The sequence below is a fragment of the Anthonomus grandis genome, chromosome 4 (genome assembly GCF_022605725.1).
Source record: "Anthonomus grandis grandis chromosome 4, icAntGran1.3, whole genome shotgun sequence".
NCBI classification, from domain to species: domain Eukaryota; kingdom Metazoa; phylum Arthropoda; class Insecta; order Coleoptera; family Curculionidae; genus Anthonomus; species Anthonomus grandis.
The window spans coordinates 3,649,585-3,667,289 of NC_065549.1; the positions used below are offsets into that span (position 1 = coordinate 3,649,585).

At 31.2% G+C, this 17,705-nt stretch overlaps 1 protein-coding gene across 1 annotated transcript in view; it reads left to right on the forward strand.

Moving 5' to 3' along the window:
- Positions 1-17,705, forward strand: part of LOC126735140 (cGMP-dependent protein kinase 1-like) — a 43,048-nt gene that overhangs the window by 8,715 nt on the left and 16,628 nt on the right. Inside the window, exons 4-7 of the mRNA XM_050439073.1 lie at positions 5,628-5,764; positions 5,824-5,953; positions 15,253-15,512; positions 15,699-15,795. Coding sequence (XP_050295030.1) covers positions 5,628-5,764; positions 5,824-5,953; positions 15,253-15,512; positions 15,699-15,795 — 624 coding nt within the window. The remainder of the gene's footprint in view (positions 1-5,627; positions 5,765-5,823; positions 5,954-15,252; positions 15,513-15,698; positions 15,796-17,705) is intronic.

Genomic DNA, 17,705 nt, shown 5'->3' on the forward strand with positions numbered 1-17,705 from the left:
CGTGGAATGCATGCCGCTTATTAGATTGGGTTCTCGAACTTTTTAAAATGTAAACATTCTCAATTAAATGTGGCAGCTACTATAAAACATTGTCACTGTCGAAGTTATGTACAAAAAACGCACTTATGTCATTATCTTATTACCCACTTAACACCCACCACCATCTTTATTTTTGAAACAACTGAATTTTTTTTAACGAAAATGAAAGAAATACACTGGCTTTCTTTAAAAATGTAGAAAGAAATTTTTTTGTTATTTTGCGAAATTTAAAGAAAATGCAATTTTAAAATTGCAGATGGCAGTTACGCCTTCAGGTGGTCATTTTTTAAGTCATACGACGAACCGTTCTCAAGATACGGCCGAGGAACAGTATTATTAGATCACCCGGTATATCGATAATTTTATAGGGCCACGCCCGTATTGTAACTTCCTATACACACTTATAATATAGTCCTTACCACTCCTGAGATTGGCGATAAAAAAAAAACACAATAAGACGATAAGATCAAAATATTTGGTTTAATAGCTGAACTGGATATTGATGGATTATCGGTATTTGTCTTGTCAGTAATAAGATTATTTTTAAGATAAAAAATAATATGCATGCACTCTATCGGGGAGCCTCGAAAACTGAAAGATATATCGCACTCCCGCTTCAGAAGTGACATAACTCAAAAAAATCAATTTCTGGTATTACGTCATTTTTGAGCGGGATAAGTTAACCCATATTATACTAAAGAAACGACACATCTGAACTTCTAAAACTATCCGCTAGATGGCCGAAGTGACACTTTTAAAATTTGTAATTTACGTCAGCAGAAACGTCCTGAAACGACACATTTAATATTTGGTCAGTCGCATAGATAATATATTAATAACTAGAACTAATTAATAACTTTAGTCAGTCGTCGCTTGAGTTTAGGCGAGAGTGCACGCGTTGAAGTGACCCATTTTGAGCTGTGTCAATTTGAAAAAAATCTGTTTGCTAATTAAAATGTCTTATTTCGAGTTGTGTCATTTCTGATGATTCTATAAACATTTTTTAGTGGTAAAATTTTGAATTAGGTTACTTTTGAATTTTTGATTACGAACTATTTGTGAGTTGTGATTTATTAAATTAATTTCCACTTTTATTACTCTGGAAGTAGCCACTAAAGGTAAGCTTTGTTCTCTGTTACCGTTTATTGTTTAAAATTTTAATTTTACTTTTTTCATATTTAGCGTCAAAGAAAAAAAAACAAAATAAATTCAAATTAAGTGTTAGGTATATTTTATATATTGTTTTGTTTAAATTGTGTTTTTTTGCCTGATACGGTCTACACTCCGGAGCAGTATAACTTTGTATTGTTCACACTGTACATTGTATATGGATCTATTATTGAATAAATAAAAATAAAAATATGCTTTTATAATAGATACCTACTTAGTTTTTCTTTTTAGCCATGTCTGGAAGTCGTGGAAAAAAGATGCTGGATATTTTGGCTAAGCAAAAAATGAATGAACAACAAACTGAAGAAACTATGAATGTTGTTTCAGCTGAGACAACTAACAATGATTCAGATTTTTGTTTCACTATATCAGATTTTATGGAAGTATGTAAGAAAATTAATGATTTAATAATTTTTTCACCCTAATCACTTAAAAAGTCCACTTTATTGACCTTTGCAGAGGGACTAAAATGATGTTTTACAGTCACAAAATCACTTTATTTCCCGTGGCCTACTTTATTCCCTGTACAATTACTTTATTCCCTGTACAATTTACTTTATTCCCTGTACAATTACTTGTTTGTGTGTCATTGCGAAGTGTCAGTGTGACACTTTTGAATATAATGTATTTATTTTTTTAATATAAGTGACTTTTGTAAGTGATTCAGGTGAAAAATGTTATATGCACCTCGGGAGTAATAGGTTAATCCCTCGGGTGAATTACTGCTCTCGCTAAAGCTCGTGCAGTAAACATCTATTTTACTCCCTTAGTGCATAAATAACTAATTTATTTATCTGTTTTTTTGTAGTTCAACACAATTCGTCCAAAATAGAGAATTCAGGTACCCCTACAAAGTCAGTTCAAGATGATGGGTCAGAAACTCATAACTCTAGCTTAATCATAGTAAAAAATTCGGTTTATGTTTTAACTTGCAAAGTATTTCCTGGGTATATTTTTTTAAATTTTTTAGGTAACCCAAACTTGAATAATTTACAAAATAACACTGCCCTTACGTATTTAGTGCCAGTTGAATCAGAAATTAATGACTCTAAACTAAATCAGGCAAGATTGATTGTCAATGTTTTATACAAAAACTTTATAGATGCAGTATCTTCATCCAAAATAAATACTTTGCCCACTAGTTTTCGCACACCTTTAAGTCCAATAAAAAATTATATTCTACAATCGCCAGTTGCCGGACCTTCAGGGCTTTGTCGCGAAAATTTAAAATTGAAGCTTCGGAAAGTAGATGGAAAATGCTATGAAATTTCTCCTGTGAATAGTGGGGAAAGTGACTATTACGACTCAGATAAAGACCCAGGTTATTGTGTAGATGAACAAAATAAAAGACCCGATTTCCAGGCAACTATCTTGTCTAGCGAGTCTTCCAGTGATGAAGAGTTGGTTGAAGAAATTAATAGTCCAAAGAAGAAAGGAAAAAAGAGAAAGGCGAATCCAGAAAATTGGAGTGTTAAGAAAGCTAAAATCAAAAGGAACCTTGGGTTAAGCTATGTGTCAACATCTAAGAGTAGGCGAGAATATTCAAAAAAAAATTTGCGTCCACCATGCGGAGAAAAATGCAAACTTCAGTGTTCTACAAAAATTAATGAAGAGCAACGCCATGAGATTTTCAAGAGCTATTGGGCTTTAGGTGATTCACACAAACAAAAATGCTTTATTGCTGGTTGCATGACTGCTATAAAACCTAAGTACAGGTATTCATCTACTGAAAATCACCGAAACCTAAGGAAACCGGCATTGTTGGAGTAGATTTAAGGGGACACAATCCTCATCCAACTCCGTCACCTGAAATAAAAGATGGAGTCCGACAACACATTGAGAGTATTCCTAAACTTGAGTCTCATTATTTACGAGCCCAAAATTCACGTCATTACATAGTTGGTAGTAAATCATTAGCTGATATTTGGAGAGGCTATAAATCCGCATGTATTCAAGCTGGGAAACAATTTGCAAATTTATGTATGTTTAGCAAAATTTTTAAAGACGAATATAACATCAGTTTCTATACTCCAAAAAAAGACCAGTGCGAGTTGTGTACTGTCTACTATAATGCATCAGGAGACGATAAAGAAAAATTGAAAACGAAATATGAAAAACATCAAAAAGAAAAGGAATTATCCAGAGAAGAAAAAAATAGGGACAAAATAAAAGTGAACAAGAACTATGTAGTGGCAGTGTACGACCTTCAGGCTGTTTTACCCTGTCCTCGGGGTGACGTAAGTGTATTCTACTATAAATCCAAGTTAAATACTTTTAATTTTACAATAACAGAACTAACAACGAAAAACACAGAATGCTATGTATGGCACGAGGGCCAAGGTAAACGAGGAGTTGAGGAAATAGCAAGCTGTGTACTAATGTTTATAGTAAAAACAGTTCAAAACAGCAATCAAGAAAATTTTGATCTAATTTTTTACTCAGATAACTGCTGTGGGCAGCAAAAAAATAAGTTCATGGTGGCTTTGTATTACTTTGCTATATTAAAATTTCCACAACTAAAATCAATAACCCACAAATACTTAATTATTGGTCATACCCAAAACGAAGGTGACAGTGTCCATTCTGTCATAGAAAGATAGATTAAAAGGGCATTGAAAGGCGGCCCTATTTACATCCCTGGGCAGTACGCACAGTTGATTCGATCTGCAAAGAAAACCGGAACCCCCTATCATGTAACTGAATTAAGCCATACAGATTTTTTAAATATAAAATCCTTAAACGAACAACTACAAATTAGTTTAGGATCACTTAAAATTACAGAAGTTAAAATTCTTAAGATTGATCGGAGTATCTTAAATAAGCTATTCGTAAAAACATCGTACGAAGATGAGGAATTTCGGGAAATTAATATAGCAAAGAGAAGCGTCGATATAACTCCAGATGTTCCCATCCTAAAGCCCCTTTACAAAGGAAAACTTAATCTTAAAAAGAGTAAAAAAGAAGATCTTTTATCACTTCTGCGTGCTAATCACATTAAAAGATTTTATGCTGACTTTTATGAAAATTTGTAATCGTTGTAAAATATAAGAAAAAAAATTTATTACAGTACAACTAAAAATCTAGTTTCCTGTTTGTTCTAAAAAATTTGTCGTGTTTATACTGTGTTTAATACCTAATTACTTGATGTGTATTTCAAATACATCAAAATGTATGCCACGATAAGTTATGTATTTGTATAGCTTACTTAAAAAATAAACATGTTCCACAAAATATTATTGCGTTTTTGTTCTTTAGGGTGTCAGATTCTATTTTTGTGAATTTAAAAATAAAGCCAAAGTGACATAACTAAAAAAATATTAATTTCATAACGAAATCAAAAACGACACAACTCATCAAAAACATTGTTAAAACATACTCAGAGAAATTTCTTTCCAAAATTATGCTAAATACTCTTATAAAGGTAACAATAAAGGTATAACAACTTAAATTTAAAAATGCTGATAAATTTGAAAACAAAACTTAAAATACTTAAAATTAAAAAGTTATCAATTAAATATTGTTGATTTTTTACTTATGTCACTTCTGAAGCGGGAGTGCGATATGAAAAAAATATTGTATAGTGGCTTAAATATTTACGAATTTTATTTAATGGTACAATTCTCTCTAACTGTGATTATGTTCGTGATTTGGGTATCACTATTGACAAGAAGTTTAATTTTTATAATTATATAGATAACATCATATAGTCATCATTAAAATCTCTCGATTTTATTATAAGAGCTACAATCAGAGTTCACTAATATATCAAGTAGAATCATCTTAATATTTAATTCCCTATTAAAATCGCGATTACTTTATGCGGCTCCACTCTGGTATCCAAACTATACTGTTCACATTGTTAAACTTGAATCTATTCAACGTAAATTTCTAAAACATATCGCTTTTAAAATTGATGGAATTTATCCCGAACAAGGATACAATCGATACTTGTTACTCAGCAGATTCAATATGCTTTCCCTTTCATCAGGAAACCATTTGTGCAGATTTGCTTTTTCTTTTCAATTTATGTAATGGTCATATTAACTGCCCGGAATTGCTAGCAGCTCTACACTTTGTTGTGCCTTACATATTAATACTAGAAGGCAAAACATTTTTTACTTACAAACACATAGCACAAATTTAGTAAAGAAAGAGCCTTTGTACAGAGCATGCTCTTGGTATAACTTGGTCCATTTGAGATTAGATCTCTTTAATATGTCAAAGATGTCAAATTATATCGTAAACCTATTTAGTTAATATGCCTCTTATATATTTTTTTCTTGGACATATCTTATTATATGATTACCTATTAGTTATGTTTTTATATATGATTATTATTATTTTTCATATTACCTCAGTGATTAGGATTAGGTTCCTGTTAAACAATAAATATATTTGAATTAATATTTTTAATTTAGGGATCAAGAGTCGATAAAGAAGGCGATAGAAGCGAACGAATTTCTCAGCAAGATTTTATCGGGAAACCGACTGAAAGACATCATTAACGCCATGCAGTTACGAGACGTTGCGGCAAAGAAAATCCTGGTTAAGCAAGGTAAATGTTAAATTAATTTAAATAAATAAAAATTTTATTTTATTTGGTTTGTTTTTCAGGGGAAAAAGGGTCAGAGATGTTCGTTTCCCATGAGGGCAGATACAAGATACTGGTGAAGGGTAAAGTGGTGGACGAGTTTTCTAATAGACGAGTCTTTGGCGAGTTGGCTATCCTGTATAATGCCAAAAGGTTTGTTTCACTAATACATAATTTTTTACGTATTATACACTGCATTGACGATGAAAGTAACAAATTCATTTAAAATTCAGATGTTTTTTTATTCTCCTTATATTTTTCGAATGCCTCGATTGGGATTGGCACTTGCTCGTTTTTTGCAATAAAAATTTTCTATACAGGGTATCTCAAGTAGGAACACCCTGTAAATTATGACATTTTACTTTGCTACGATGTATTCTGAATACTTTTTTGTATAGCATACTTACCATATGCCTAAAGTCAGCCGTTTGTCAAATTTGACGTAATAAACTAATGAAACATACGAAATTAAAATGTATACAATATAAATATTTTATTTTGAAGAGAGAATTTTTATTAAAATGCGGACGGTTTTGTGGTTTTATACGTGTTACCTAAAAATTTATTTGAATTCCTTTATTACGAATTTTTGCTGGTTTTGACCGATAGAATCACCATAAAAATAAATTAATTTTAAAACTAAAGGGTGTCTCAATAGGTACGCACGTTTTGAATTGCGCAGCATTCTTATTTTATCGCAGTATGTCAAAAAAAAACTGAAAAGAATAATGTAAACAGTTTGCGATTCGTAGGCATGGAACGATATACGGTCGAACAACGAATTATTATTGTTAAAACACACTATAAATATGGAGAATGTTTTGCGGAAACAGTTCGTAAATTGCGGGGCATTTTTTGGTCGACACGATGCACTAAATCACACGATCGTCCAAATATTAATTGATAAATTTGAACAAAATGGTTCTGTCGTGGATGTAAAAACACCAGTGCGTCACCGTACTAGCCGTTCTGTTGAAAATATTGCCGCAGTGCGTGAAAGTGTTGGCGAGAATCCAGGAACATGTATCCGTCATTGTGCACAGCAGTTGCACATTTCGAAGAGCACTACCCACCGAATTCTAACAAAAGATCTTCATTTACATGCCTATAAGATTCAATTGACCCAACACATAGAAAAATCCCGATGGATTTTTTCACATTTTGTTGTGTAAAAAAAAATGTTTACTTTTAATACATAATTGTTAGATAATATCTCACAGTCCTGTATAAAAATTCTCAGGCATTTTGTATATGTTTTAATGTGTATAATTCATACAATTATTGCATATTAAATTAATACATTATAAGTGGATATTAATTATTAAGAAAATGTGTATAAATATTCCACATTTTGTTTTTTTAAATCCAATGCAGTTTGGTAAAAAATCTAATAACCAAGTATATTTTTACTACAATTTTTAATTAATTTTTTATTCTGGCTTGTGTTGATTTTATTTACAATTGTGTAGAATAAAAAAGATTCTTGCTAATAGCCCTTCACAATTATTGAATTTTAAAACATGTATTGTGTAGTTATAATACACAATTGTGTATAAAGGAGGACGCGCCCGACGCGACGCCCTTGCCTTTGCCGCATTCAATATTAAACAGTTGTAAAGGTATGCATCAAAATTTGCAGTCGATTTAAAGTTGTTAATTGAAAATGATTTAATAGCCCAATCAGCATAAGTTCTAATTTTATTTATTTAAATAATATCGTGATAATAACACGCGTAAGGAAAAAGGAAACGTAACTTTTTTAATTGGCGGTGTAATCTTTAAGATAAATTTGATTTGGCAGCATTGCTATAATTCCCAGTGCCACAGGTATTCAACTGTTCATTCTTCAGTCCTTGAATCAACCGGCCGGCATGACATTAATTTGTTTTAAAGTTTTTTCGTTTCGTTAAGTGTTAAAATTGCATAAGAAAAAATGGATATATTCGTTGAAGATAAACTTAAGGAGTGGGGTTTATTGGACCAACTCCAGGAGCAGTTTTTAGGTAGGTAATTGGGTAAGCATTTTTTTTTTGCATTTACTTACTGTATACTTTGGAATTTACTGGATATTTTGATGTTTAGCCAGGTAGCTGGTACCTATTTAGTTTTTCAGTGATAACTGATAACTTTACTTATAGAATAGATAAGTACCTGCTATGTACCTATGTACCTGTAGTTATGTACCTGTAAATAAAACCCTTAGCTTAAAACTATATGTTGTTAATATGAAGGTATGTACCTACATAAGAATTTTCGTTAAGTTCCTAATTACGTGTCTATTAGGCATTTCTATTTTCTTTTAAGTTTTTTCGTTTTGTTGTGTCATTTATTTTTATTAAGTGATTTTGAAACAAATTGATGAAGGACGATTTAAAATGAAATAACAATCATTTTGATTTCCATGGGATATGAAAATCCGGTATATGTAAACATGCCAAAACCTTAGTTATTGTAAACGAACCACCCTATAGTCAACACATTTTTTAAATTCTACATAAAATGTTAAACATGTTCATGTATCATAATGTCATACTTGTTAACTATTTTTTTAATATAAGGTGTTGAAAATGGCACTTTTTATGACTTTAAAAGGGATCTAAAGATAATTCTGTAATCGATTTAATTCTGTTATGAAGAGAAAACAGATTTCAATTTTCCATTTCGTGTTTTTAATTTAAACTTTTTATATGATTTCTAAGGTTTTTTCTATTTTTAACAAAATTAACTCTAAAGCCTCCTTAAGTTATAAAAAGTGCAATTTTCAACACCATGTGTTAAAAAAATTGATAGCAGTGAATGATTGTTGTTTTGTTAACAATTACCTGCCTGATATACTGTAGATGTTAAGTAACTACATACATATATATGTACAGGGTCATTTTTTATATTTGCGAGCCCATATACAGAGGTTAATATTACTGATAGAGACAAACTTTTTATACAAAAGTTGCATGCTTTTTTCCGTATTATCTTTTAAAGTTGTAAAAAAAACAAAAGCGCATAGCAAAGTTGATAAAACAATAGCAAGTTGATTTTTTTAAATGAAACACTACATATTTTCTGCCAAATCGAAAGACCTTTTTTCCCTGATTTTAATTTTTGTTTTTTTTTTACAAATCTAAAAGATATTACGGAAAAAAGTATGCAACTTTTGTATAAAAAGTTTTTCTTTATCACTGACATTACCCCTGTTTATGGGCACACAAATATAAAAAATGACCCTGTACATAAATGTATGTGTTTATTAGCCTTTAGGTTAAAATCCTGTTTTTACAACTAAGAATTTCCATTTCGAGTTCCTATTTGCGTTCCTAATGTGTATTTATAATACTACTACTAAAGATTTTTTGTTTTGTTGTGCAGGTTATGTGTACTTTTTTAAAAAGTATTTAAATAAAAAAATGTTTTTTTTAAACAATTGGATTTTTTTACCCTACCTATACATCTAAAATTTTTATAAAACATAAATGTTAGAGTGCTTGAGAAAAACAGTCAGTATGGAAAAAAAGTCATAATTTGCTTAAAATGAAATAAGTAAATTAAAGTGGGGCCTAACGTTTGATAAAAAGAAAATAAGTCAAATTAGGAAAATACATATTCAATCTGTATTTTTGTAATATGACTACTTTTCTTACCAAACGTTGGGCCTCATTTATTTCGCATTTTTTACAAGACTTATTTTATTTTAATCAAATTATGACCTATATATCCTGTTTTTCCCAGGCGCCCTAGAATTTATTATTCCACAGATTTATGACGAAATTCTCTAAAATGTATTTTAAATTTTTAAACAATTTGTTTATTTTTTTTATACAAATATATTGATTATTTTAAAATTTTTATGAATATAAATACAAAATATTGTAATAACAAACTCCAGTTCTTATGTTAATTTGATATACAAACCTAAAATAAGTAACCTATACTATATTTAAATTTATAAAACAATATATAGTATTATTATACACAATTTGTAATAAAATTTTATAGTTGAAATGAAAGAAAATAAAATATATTGTAAAAACAACCTACACTAACGTGTGTATTTAAAATGCACAAATTGTGTTTTTTTCCTGTACATACCATGTTAAAAAAAACACTAAGAGTTTGCTTATTTACTGAACAATTATATTAAATAAATATAAAATATTGTCGAATTTAAGTACACAAATAGTGTACTATATATGCAATAAAATAAATCAAATTGATACACAATTTGTTGATTATAGAACCACAGTTGTTTAAACACAATAGCATAGAGAAATTCTACACAAATTGATTCTGTACCATTTCCAGAATCAAATTGTATGTAAAATCTATACAATTGTTGAATTTTTATTCACCTATTTTTAAGAGTGAAGAATTAAAGCCAGTGGACCATGCGACGCGCCGTACATTTTCTTCTTGGGTATTGCAAAAACAATGTCGATTTTTCGGAAAAAATTTTGTTTACCGACGAGGCACACTTTCACATTAATGGCTTTGTTAATAAACAAAATTGCCGAATTTGGGGCGAAGAAAATCCTAGAGTCATTCATGAGAAGAAAATGCATCCATTAAGAGTCACTGTTTGGTGCGGACTTTGGACAGGTGAAGTAATTGGACCGTACTTCTTAGAGGACGAGGCTGAAAATGCAGTTACCGTGAACAGCGAACGCTATCGCATGCGATTTAATGCCTTGTGACTTTTTTTTGGGGTTTTTTAAAATCCCTCGTATACGCTTATAATAACCCAACAACAATTCCACAGTTGAAAAACGAAATTAGACGTATTATTAGCGAAATTGGGCCGTAATTATGTGAAAATGTAATTGAAAATTTCTCAAAACCAATAAGAGTCTCACGAAAGTCGAGGCGGCCATTTGTCAGATAATATTTTTCACGTTTAATTGCAGTGTATTATGACTTTTATTTACCAATTAAAACGTGTGCTCTTATTGGGACACTCTTTATAATATAAATGAGGAAAATGGCCAAAAATAGAAGCCGTAAAGAACACTTACAATATTCTAGTTATATTAAAATATTCGTCCAGAGTGTAACACTCCTTCGAGACCGATATTTTCTTTAAAGCTTTCTTTAATCTAACAGGACAGTTTATAAATTTAATTTTAGGAAGAAAGTTGTTAAAAAGTTTATTACTCATATAAACAAATGATTTTTTTATTTACTCACTACGTGGTATCTAAAGCTGTAAGTGAGCCTAGTACCAAAAGAACTGTCTTATAATTTCGTTTTTATGATTTTTTAGTATAAAACTAATAATTCAGTCTGTTGCAAGATATTTAAAGAACAAAGTGTTAAAATTTTATGTTTTAGAACTTGTGTTCAATTTGTTTTCCATTTACTTCAATGCGTTTTTGAAGTCGGTAAATAACTTCCAATTGCACATGTTCAATCAGTTGAAGATCGTTTAGTCTAATTTTTTTTGTCAAATTCTTTGCATTAAATCATGAACTATATTTGGTCTATTTGCATAAACTTTGGACTCGATAAGAAAAAGTCTAATGGGGTTATATCCGGTGACCTTGGTGGCCACTCAATTGATCCTCTTCGTCCAATTTATCTGTTAAGAAAAGTTGCACAAGAACTGTCCGAAAATAATTAGGTCTACTTACTCTCTAAGAAATCTCATAAAAAATTAATTTTCGCGTCATAGTTTCTACTTGTAAAAAAAATTTTCATTGCAAAGGACGAAAATCTAGAATAAATTTTTATGTTTTAATTTCATATATTTCGTTAGTCTGTTGGTCTGTCTGTTTATACTATACAAAAAGTATGCAGAATATATCATGGAATTGTAAAACGTCATAATATACAGGGTGTTCTATTTATTCTACGTGTTTCCTACTTGAGGCACCCCGTATAGAAATTTTTTATTTAAAAAAAACGCACAAATGGCAGTACTAATTGGTGTGTTTAAAAAATAAAAGAAGAAAAAAATACCTGAATTTTAAATGAATTTCTTCCTTTCATCGCGAATGTATCTATTTATATTTTCAATTTTTATTATTTTTAATTTATAATTTTTTCTTTTAGGCATTTCTCGGGTTTTTTGCTTTTTATCCTCCATGAGAAGGAAAAGAAAGTTTTTTGATTGGGACAAACATAATTTTTCATTTCAAGGGTTCTTATGAAAATTTCCTTAATTTTCCACGATTTTTTACCATACCATGGACAAATATTTTATTGACAAATAAAATATTTGTCCATAAGACTTTGTTCCTGATTTTTTTATTCTGCTTAGATAGGAATAAAGAAGTTTTTGGTTTGACTAAATTCAATTTTTCATGTTAAGGGTTCTTATGCATATTACGTCAATTTTCCACTATTTTCGGCTCTTCTATATCAAATAGAATGTTTCTCCATAAGACTTTTTTCCTTATTTTATTCAGCTGCATAAAAAATAATTTTTTAATTCAGCCAAATTTTCCATTTTCATTTTAATAGACTCTTATGAAAACTTCCTTAATTTTTCACGAATTTCCGCCATTCTATGCAAAATAAAATATTTGTTCATAAGACTTTTTTTTCTTATTTTTTTAAGTTGCAAAAGTAGGACAAAACAATTTTTTAATTCTACTAAATTTTTCATTTTTATTTCAATAGACTCTTGTGAAGATTCCCTTAATTTTCCACGAATTTCCGCTATTTTATGAAAAATAAAATATTTGTTTATAAGACTTTCTCCCGTATTTTATTCAGCTATATAAATAAGGAAAAAGAATGTTTTAATTCAGCCAAATTTCCCATTTTCATTTTATTAGACTCTTATGAAAATTTCCTCAATTTTCCACTAAAAAAATGATAATTTTTTGGACCAGAAAATCTTGCAGTACTGTACTTAATTGCTCCTAACAGATAGTTATTTTTATTGTCGTATTTTTTCCAAGTATCTAAAGCAATAATTTGTTTCGTCCAGGCATTTTGTCCTTCTCAACTGCCTGGAAAAATTTTGTAAAAATTTCCTATGTTCAACTCAATAAGGTCTTATGAAAATGCCCTCAACTTTCCACGATTGTCCACTTTTCTGTAAAAACCAAAATATTTTGACATAACCCTGTTTCTTCTATAAACATTTTTTATGACTGTGTTATAAATTGGCGAATGCACCAGACTTTCGGCCCCAATGGGACAAATAAATCCCAACATACATTTCATAACATCTGCTGGGCGCTATCTGTTCCGTTTTTAATGGAAATTGTCATTAGCGGGTATTTTAAGGTTTTAACAATTTTTCGACAGGCAGCGACACGCTTTTTGAAGGTCATTCTGATTGTAAACGCCGAAAAGCGAGCACGTCGTTCGTTTTTGACACTGTTTTTTTACAAATTTGATAGTTTTTGTGTGGCTTTTGAAACAATCTGTTTAGGTAAGTTCAGCATATATAATAGCAAAGTATTTTGATGGTTTTTGCATTTTGGGTGTAATATTTGGCTATGGGATGTATGTGTCCCAGTAAGTTTTCTGATAGGGTGATTTATATCCCAATGGTATTTTACAGTATGTCAAGAAAGAAACTGACTAGGGCAGAGTTTCAATATCTTGCTAACAATTTAGAAGAGTTGTCATCCGGAGAAGAGGTGCAATCCCCGTATGAAGACTCTTCCTCAGAAGAAGACCCATTCCGTAATAGTGAAGAGTCCGACGAGTTGTATCAGCTTCGGACGAAGATAGTGGAGACATTGAAAGTGATGCAAACGAGAACCTAACCCAACCCAACGACGGCATTATTTTTGCTGAAAATTCAGATCAAGAGGCTGAAACTCTTGTTACTGGTAATATAATTTGGTCATTACCTACAAATATCTATGTGCCAAGACTTAGCATTCCAAATGAAAGTCAATGTATCATACATCCTTCAATTGCTGCAAATGCCTCCCCGCTGGACATATTCACTAAAATTTATCCTCGGAGTTTATTTACTTTTATTGCTGAGTCTACAAACCAGCGAATCAAAATTTACAAAGAAAATAACAAAAGCAGGCGACTTTCACTGATGCAGGGGAGATTATGATTACTATTGGTTGCACATTACTTATGTGTTTCAATAAGGTGCCGAAAACTTCGCCATTACTGGTCATCGCATCCATCTTTGGGAAATAAGGCCATCAAATCGGCCATATCCAAAAACAGGTGTTTGTTTTTACTATCCAAGCTTTATTTCAATAATCGAGTCAAGCCAGAAGGGACCAGTAAGATTTACTATGTACAAGAGCTTCTATCTTGCTTCAAATATACATTTCAGAAATATCGATCCGATAGTACAAGTCAAAGTATTGACGAGAGCATGGTGGGCTTCAAAGGAAGATCTTCACTGAAACAATATATGCCTCAAAAACCTGTGAAAAGAGGCATAGAATTATGGTCTAGATTTGATGCCAAAACAGGATATACATACGATGCAAATGTATATTGCAGCAAAGAGGACGTTGAAAGGAGCGGAACTTTGGGCGAAACTGTTGTAAAAAAATTATGTGAAACTATACAAAATCCAAACGTAGTTCTGGCCTTTAATCGATTTTTTATAGATTGCCTCCAATACCCAGCTGTGGGAACAGCGATTATTACAAGAAAAGACATGCCAAAAAAATTCATCGAGAAACGAAAAATGTCTAGGGGTGATGAGTAACTGCCATACCCCTGATATGACTGTGTGAAGAGAAAAGACAAGACTGGGCAGAGAGTTGACGTACCATGTCCCACTGCTATTGCATACTACAATGAAATCATGGGTGGTGTGGATCTGGCTGATCAGATGAGTGGTGTGTACGACTTTGGCAGAAAATCATGCACATGGTGGAAAAAAGTATTTTATCGACTTTTGATGATTGCTGTTGTTAACAGCTGGGTAATATATAATGACTTACGTCGTACCCAAAAAAAGATACCCTTACTGGAATTTTTATTTACCTTATCAGAGGACCTAATCGAAGAAGGACAACAGTCAAACTTCGAAGAAACAGCTGTGGAAGGCCATCGAAGAGATCAAAAGTAATAAAAAATGTGGGTGATCACTTTCCAATAGAAACATCGAATCCGCGAAGATGTGCTCGTTGCGCTCTTCAGAAAAAAGAACGTAGAACCACTACTATTTGTGCAATGTGCTATGTAGGGTTGTGCAAGCATTGTTTTACGCTTTATCATTCGTCCTAAAATACTTACCTTTGCGGGTTGTCTTTTTGTGAATAAAAAAAATAAAAATTTTGAAATACAAAAATGTGTTTCTTTGGCCCCTAGGGATATTTATAACATCCTTAAAATCATTAAAAAAAAAATTGGGTCCCAAAGGGTTAAACCCCCGACAACTTTTAAACTAGCCAACCGATCCTAACAATTCTTCTTTTATTGAAAAACGGTTATATAGTATTAACAAGTATATAGGACCAATCTAAATATAATTTATTAAGTACTTTCATCAAAAAATCCATCATAGGTTCACACATTTCCAGGATGGCGACCATTCAATCGATCACAGCGGGTAAAGTATGGGTGCTAGACCGTCAGGCCTACCAGAAGATCGTAATCAGAGGCAATTTACGCGAACAAGACGAACATTTGAGGTTCCTCCAGAACGTGGAGTACCTCAACGTGGTGAACGAAGAGGTGCTGCGGCAGGTGTCCAATTTACTGAAGCAGGAATTCTTCACCGCCGGAACGGTGATTATTAAGCAGGGAGATAAGGGCGATAAGTTTTATATTATCAGAGCAGGTACGACCCCATCCGATTTCATGATTCCATGAGAGTAGTAAGAATGTGAACAAAAAGTGAACTTTTCACTCATTTTTAGAGAGTCTTTGAGATTAGGGAGTTCTCGTTTGCACACATGTCATTTTTAAGACGATGAATGTATGGAATTTAGGACATTTAATTGGTTATAAACCCTTATGGTTTTAGGTACTGTCACCATCAGTAAAAGTGGTGAAGGAGTGTTGGGACAACTGGGCAAGGGACAGTGCTTCGGGGAGAAGGCTTTGCAGAAAGAGGATACCAGGTACTGTAACAGTTTATTTACTATACGTAGCAAAGGCATTAATTAAAATGTTGGAGTTTTTTTTTGGCTCATTTTATAAAAAAATTCAGTGCTCATTAACTGTTGGGCCGATTTTACTCTAGTTTCCACTAGTGATTAGGGAAAACCTTAAAGTGTAATGGATATGATGCACTAAATCACTTGCTGCTGTAAAAGAATTTTTAAGTATCGCCAAAGAGACACTACGATTTTTTGACTAATTTTATAACAGTATTCACTGCGCATTAACTATTAGACCTATTTTACTTTAGTTTGCACTAGTGAATAGGGAAAACCTTGAAATATATTTAGAATAATACACTAAAACACAAGCTGCAGTAAAATTATCTTTTAAGTGTCACCAAGAGAAGTGTCACTAAAAACACACTACTAATTTTTTTTTACTCATTTTATAAAAATATTCACTGTGCATTAATTATTATGCCAATTTTACTTTAGTTTGTACTAGTGAATAGGGAAAACCTTAAAGTATAATAGAAATAATACACTAAAACACTAGCTGCGGTAAAAGTATTTTTTTAGTGTCACCAAAGAAACACTAATTTTTTTTTTACTCATCTTATAAAAATATTCACTGCTCATTAACTAATAGCCCGATTTTACTCTAGTTTCCACTAGTGCATAAGGAAAACCTTGAAGTATAACAGTAATAATACACTAAAACACTAGCTGCAGTAAAAGTATTTTTTAAGCGTCACCAAAGAAACACCAAAGTTTACTGAATAAAATACTAGTATTTGATTCAGTAAACTTTGGAAACACTAACATTTTTTAACTCATTTTCTAAAAATATTCACTGCTCATTAACTATTAGGCCAATTTTACTTTAATTGGCACTAGTGATTAGGGAAAACCTTGAAGTATAACAGAAATATTACAATAAAACACTAACTGCAGCAAAAGTATTTTTTAAGTGTGACCAAAAAAACACTAATTTTTTTTTGACCCATGTCATAAAAATATTCACTGCTCATTAACTATTAAGTTGATTTTACTCTAGTTTCCAATAGTGCATAGAAAAAACCTTACAGTATAAAGGAAATAGTACAATAAATCACTAATTAGAGTAAAAGTATTTTTTAAGCGTCACCAAAGAAACACTAAAATTTTTTAACTCATTTTCTAAAAATATTCACTGCTCATTAACTATTAGGGCAATTTTACTTTAGTTTGCACTAGTGAATAGGGAAAACCATGAAGTATAACAGAAATAATACACTAAAACACTAGCTGTAGTAAAAGTATTTTTGTAAGTGTCACCAAAGAAACACTAATTTTTTTTTTGACTCATGTCATAAAAATATTCACTGCACATTAACTATTAGACCAATTTTACTTTAGTTTGCACTAGTAAATAGGGAAAACCTTAAAGTATAACAGAAATAATACACTAAAACACTAGCAGCAGTAAAAGTATTTTTTAAGTGTCGTCAAAGAAACACTAATTTTTTTTTTAATCACGTCATAAAAATATTCACTGCTCATTAACTATTATGCCGATTTTACTCTAGTTTCCACTAGTGCATAGAGAAAATCTCATAGTATAATGGTAATAGTACAATAAATCACTAATTACAAAAAAAGTATTTATTAAGCGTCACCAAAGAAACACTAACATTTTTTAACTCATTTTCTAAAAATATTCACTGCGGATTAACTATTAGGCCAATTTTATTTTAGTTTGCACTAGTGAATAGGGAAACCTTAAAGTATAACAGAAATAATACACTAAAACACTAGCTGCAGTAAAAGTATTTTTTAAGTGTCACCAAAGAAACACTAATTTTTTTTTTACTCATCTCATAAAAATATTCACTGCTCATTAACTAATAGCCCGATTTTACTCTAGTTTCCACTAGTGCATAAAGAAA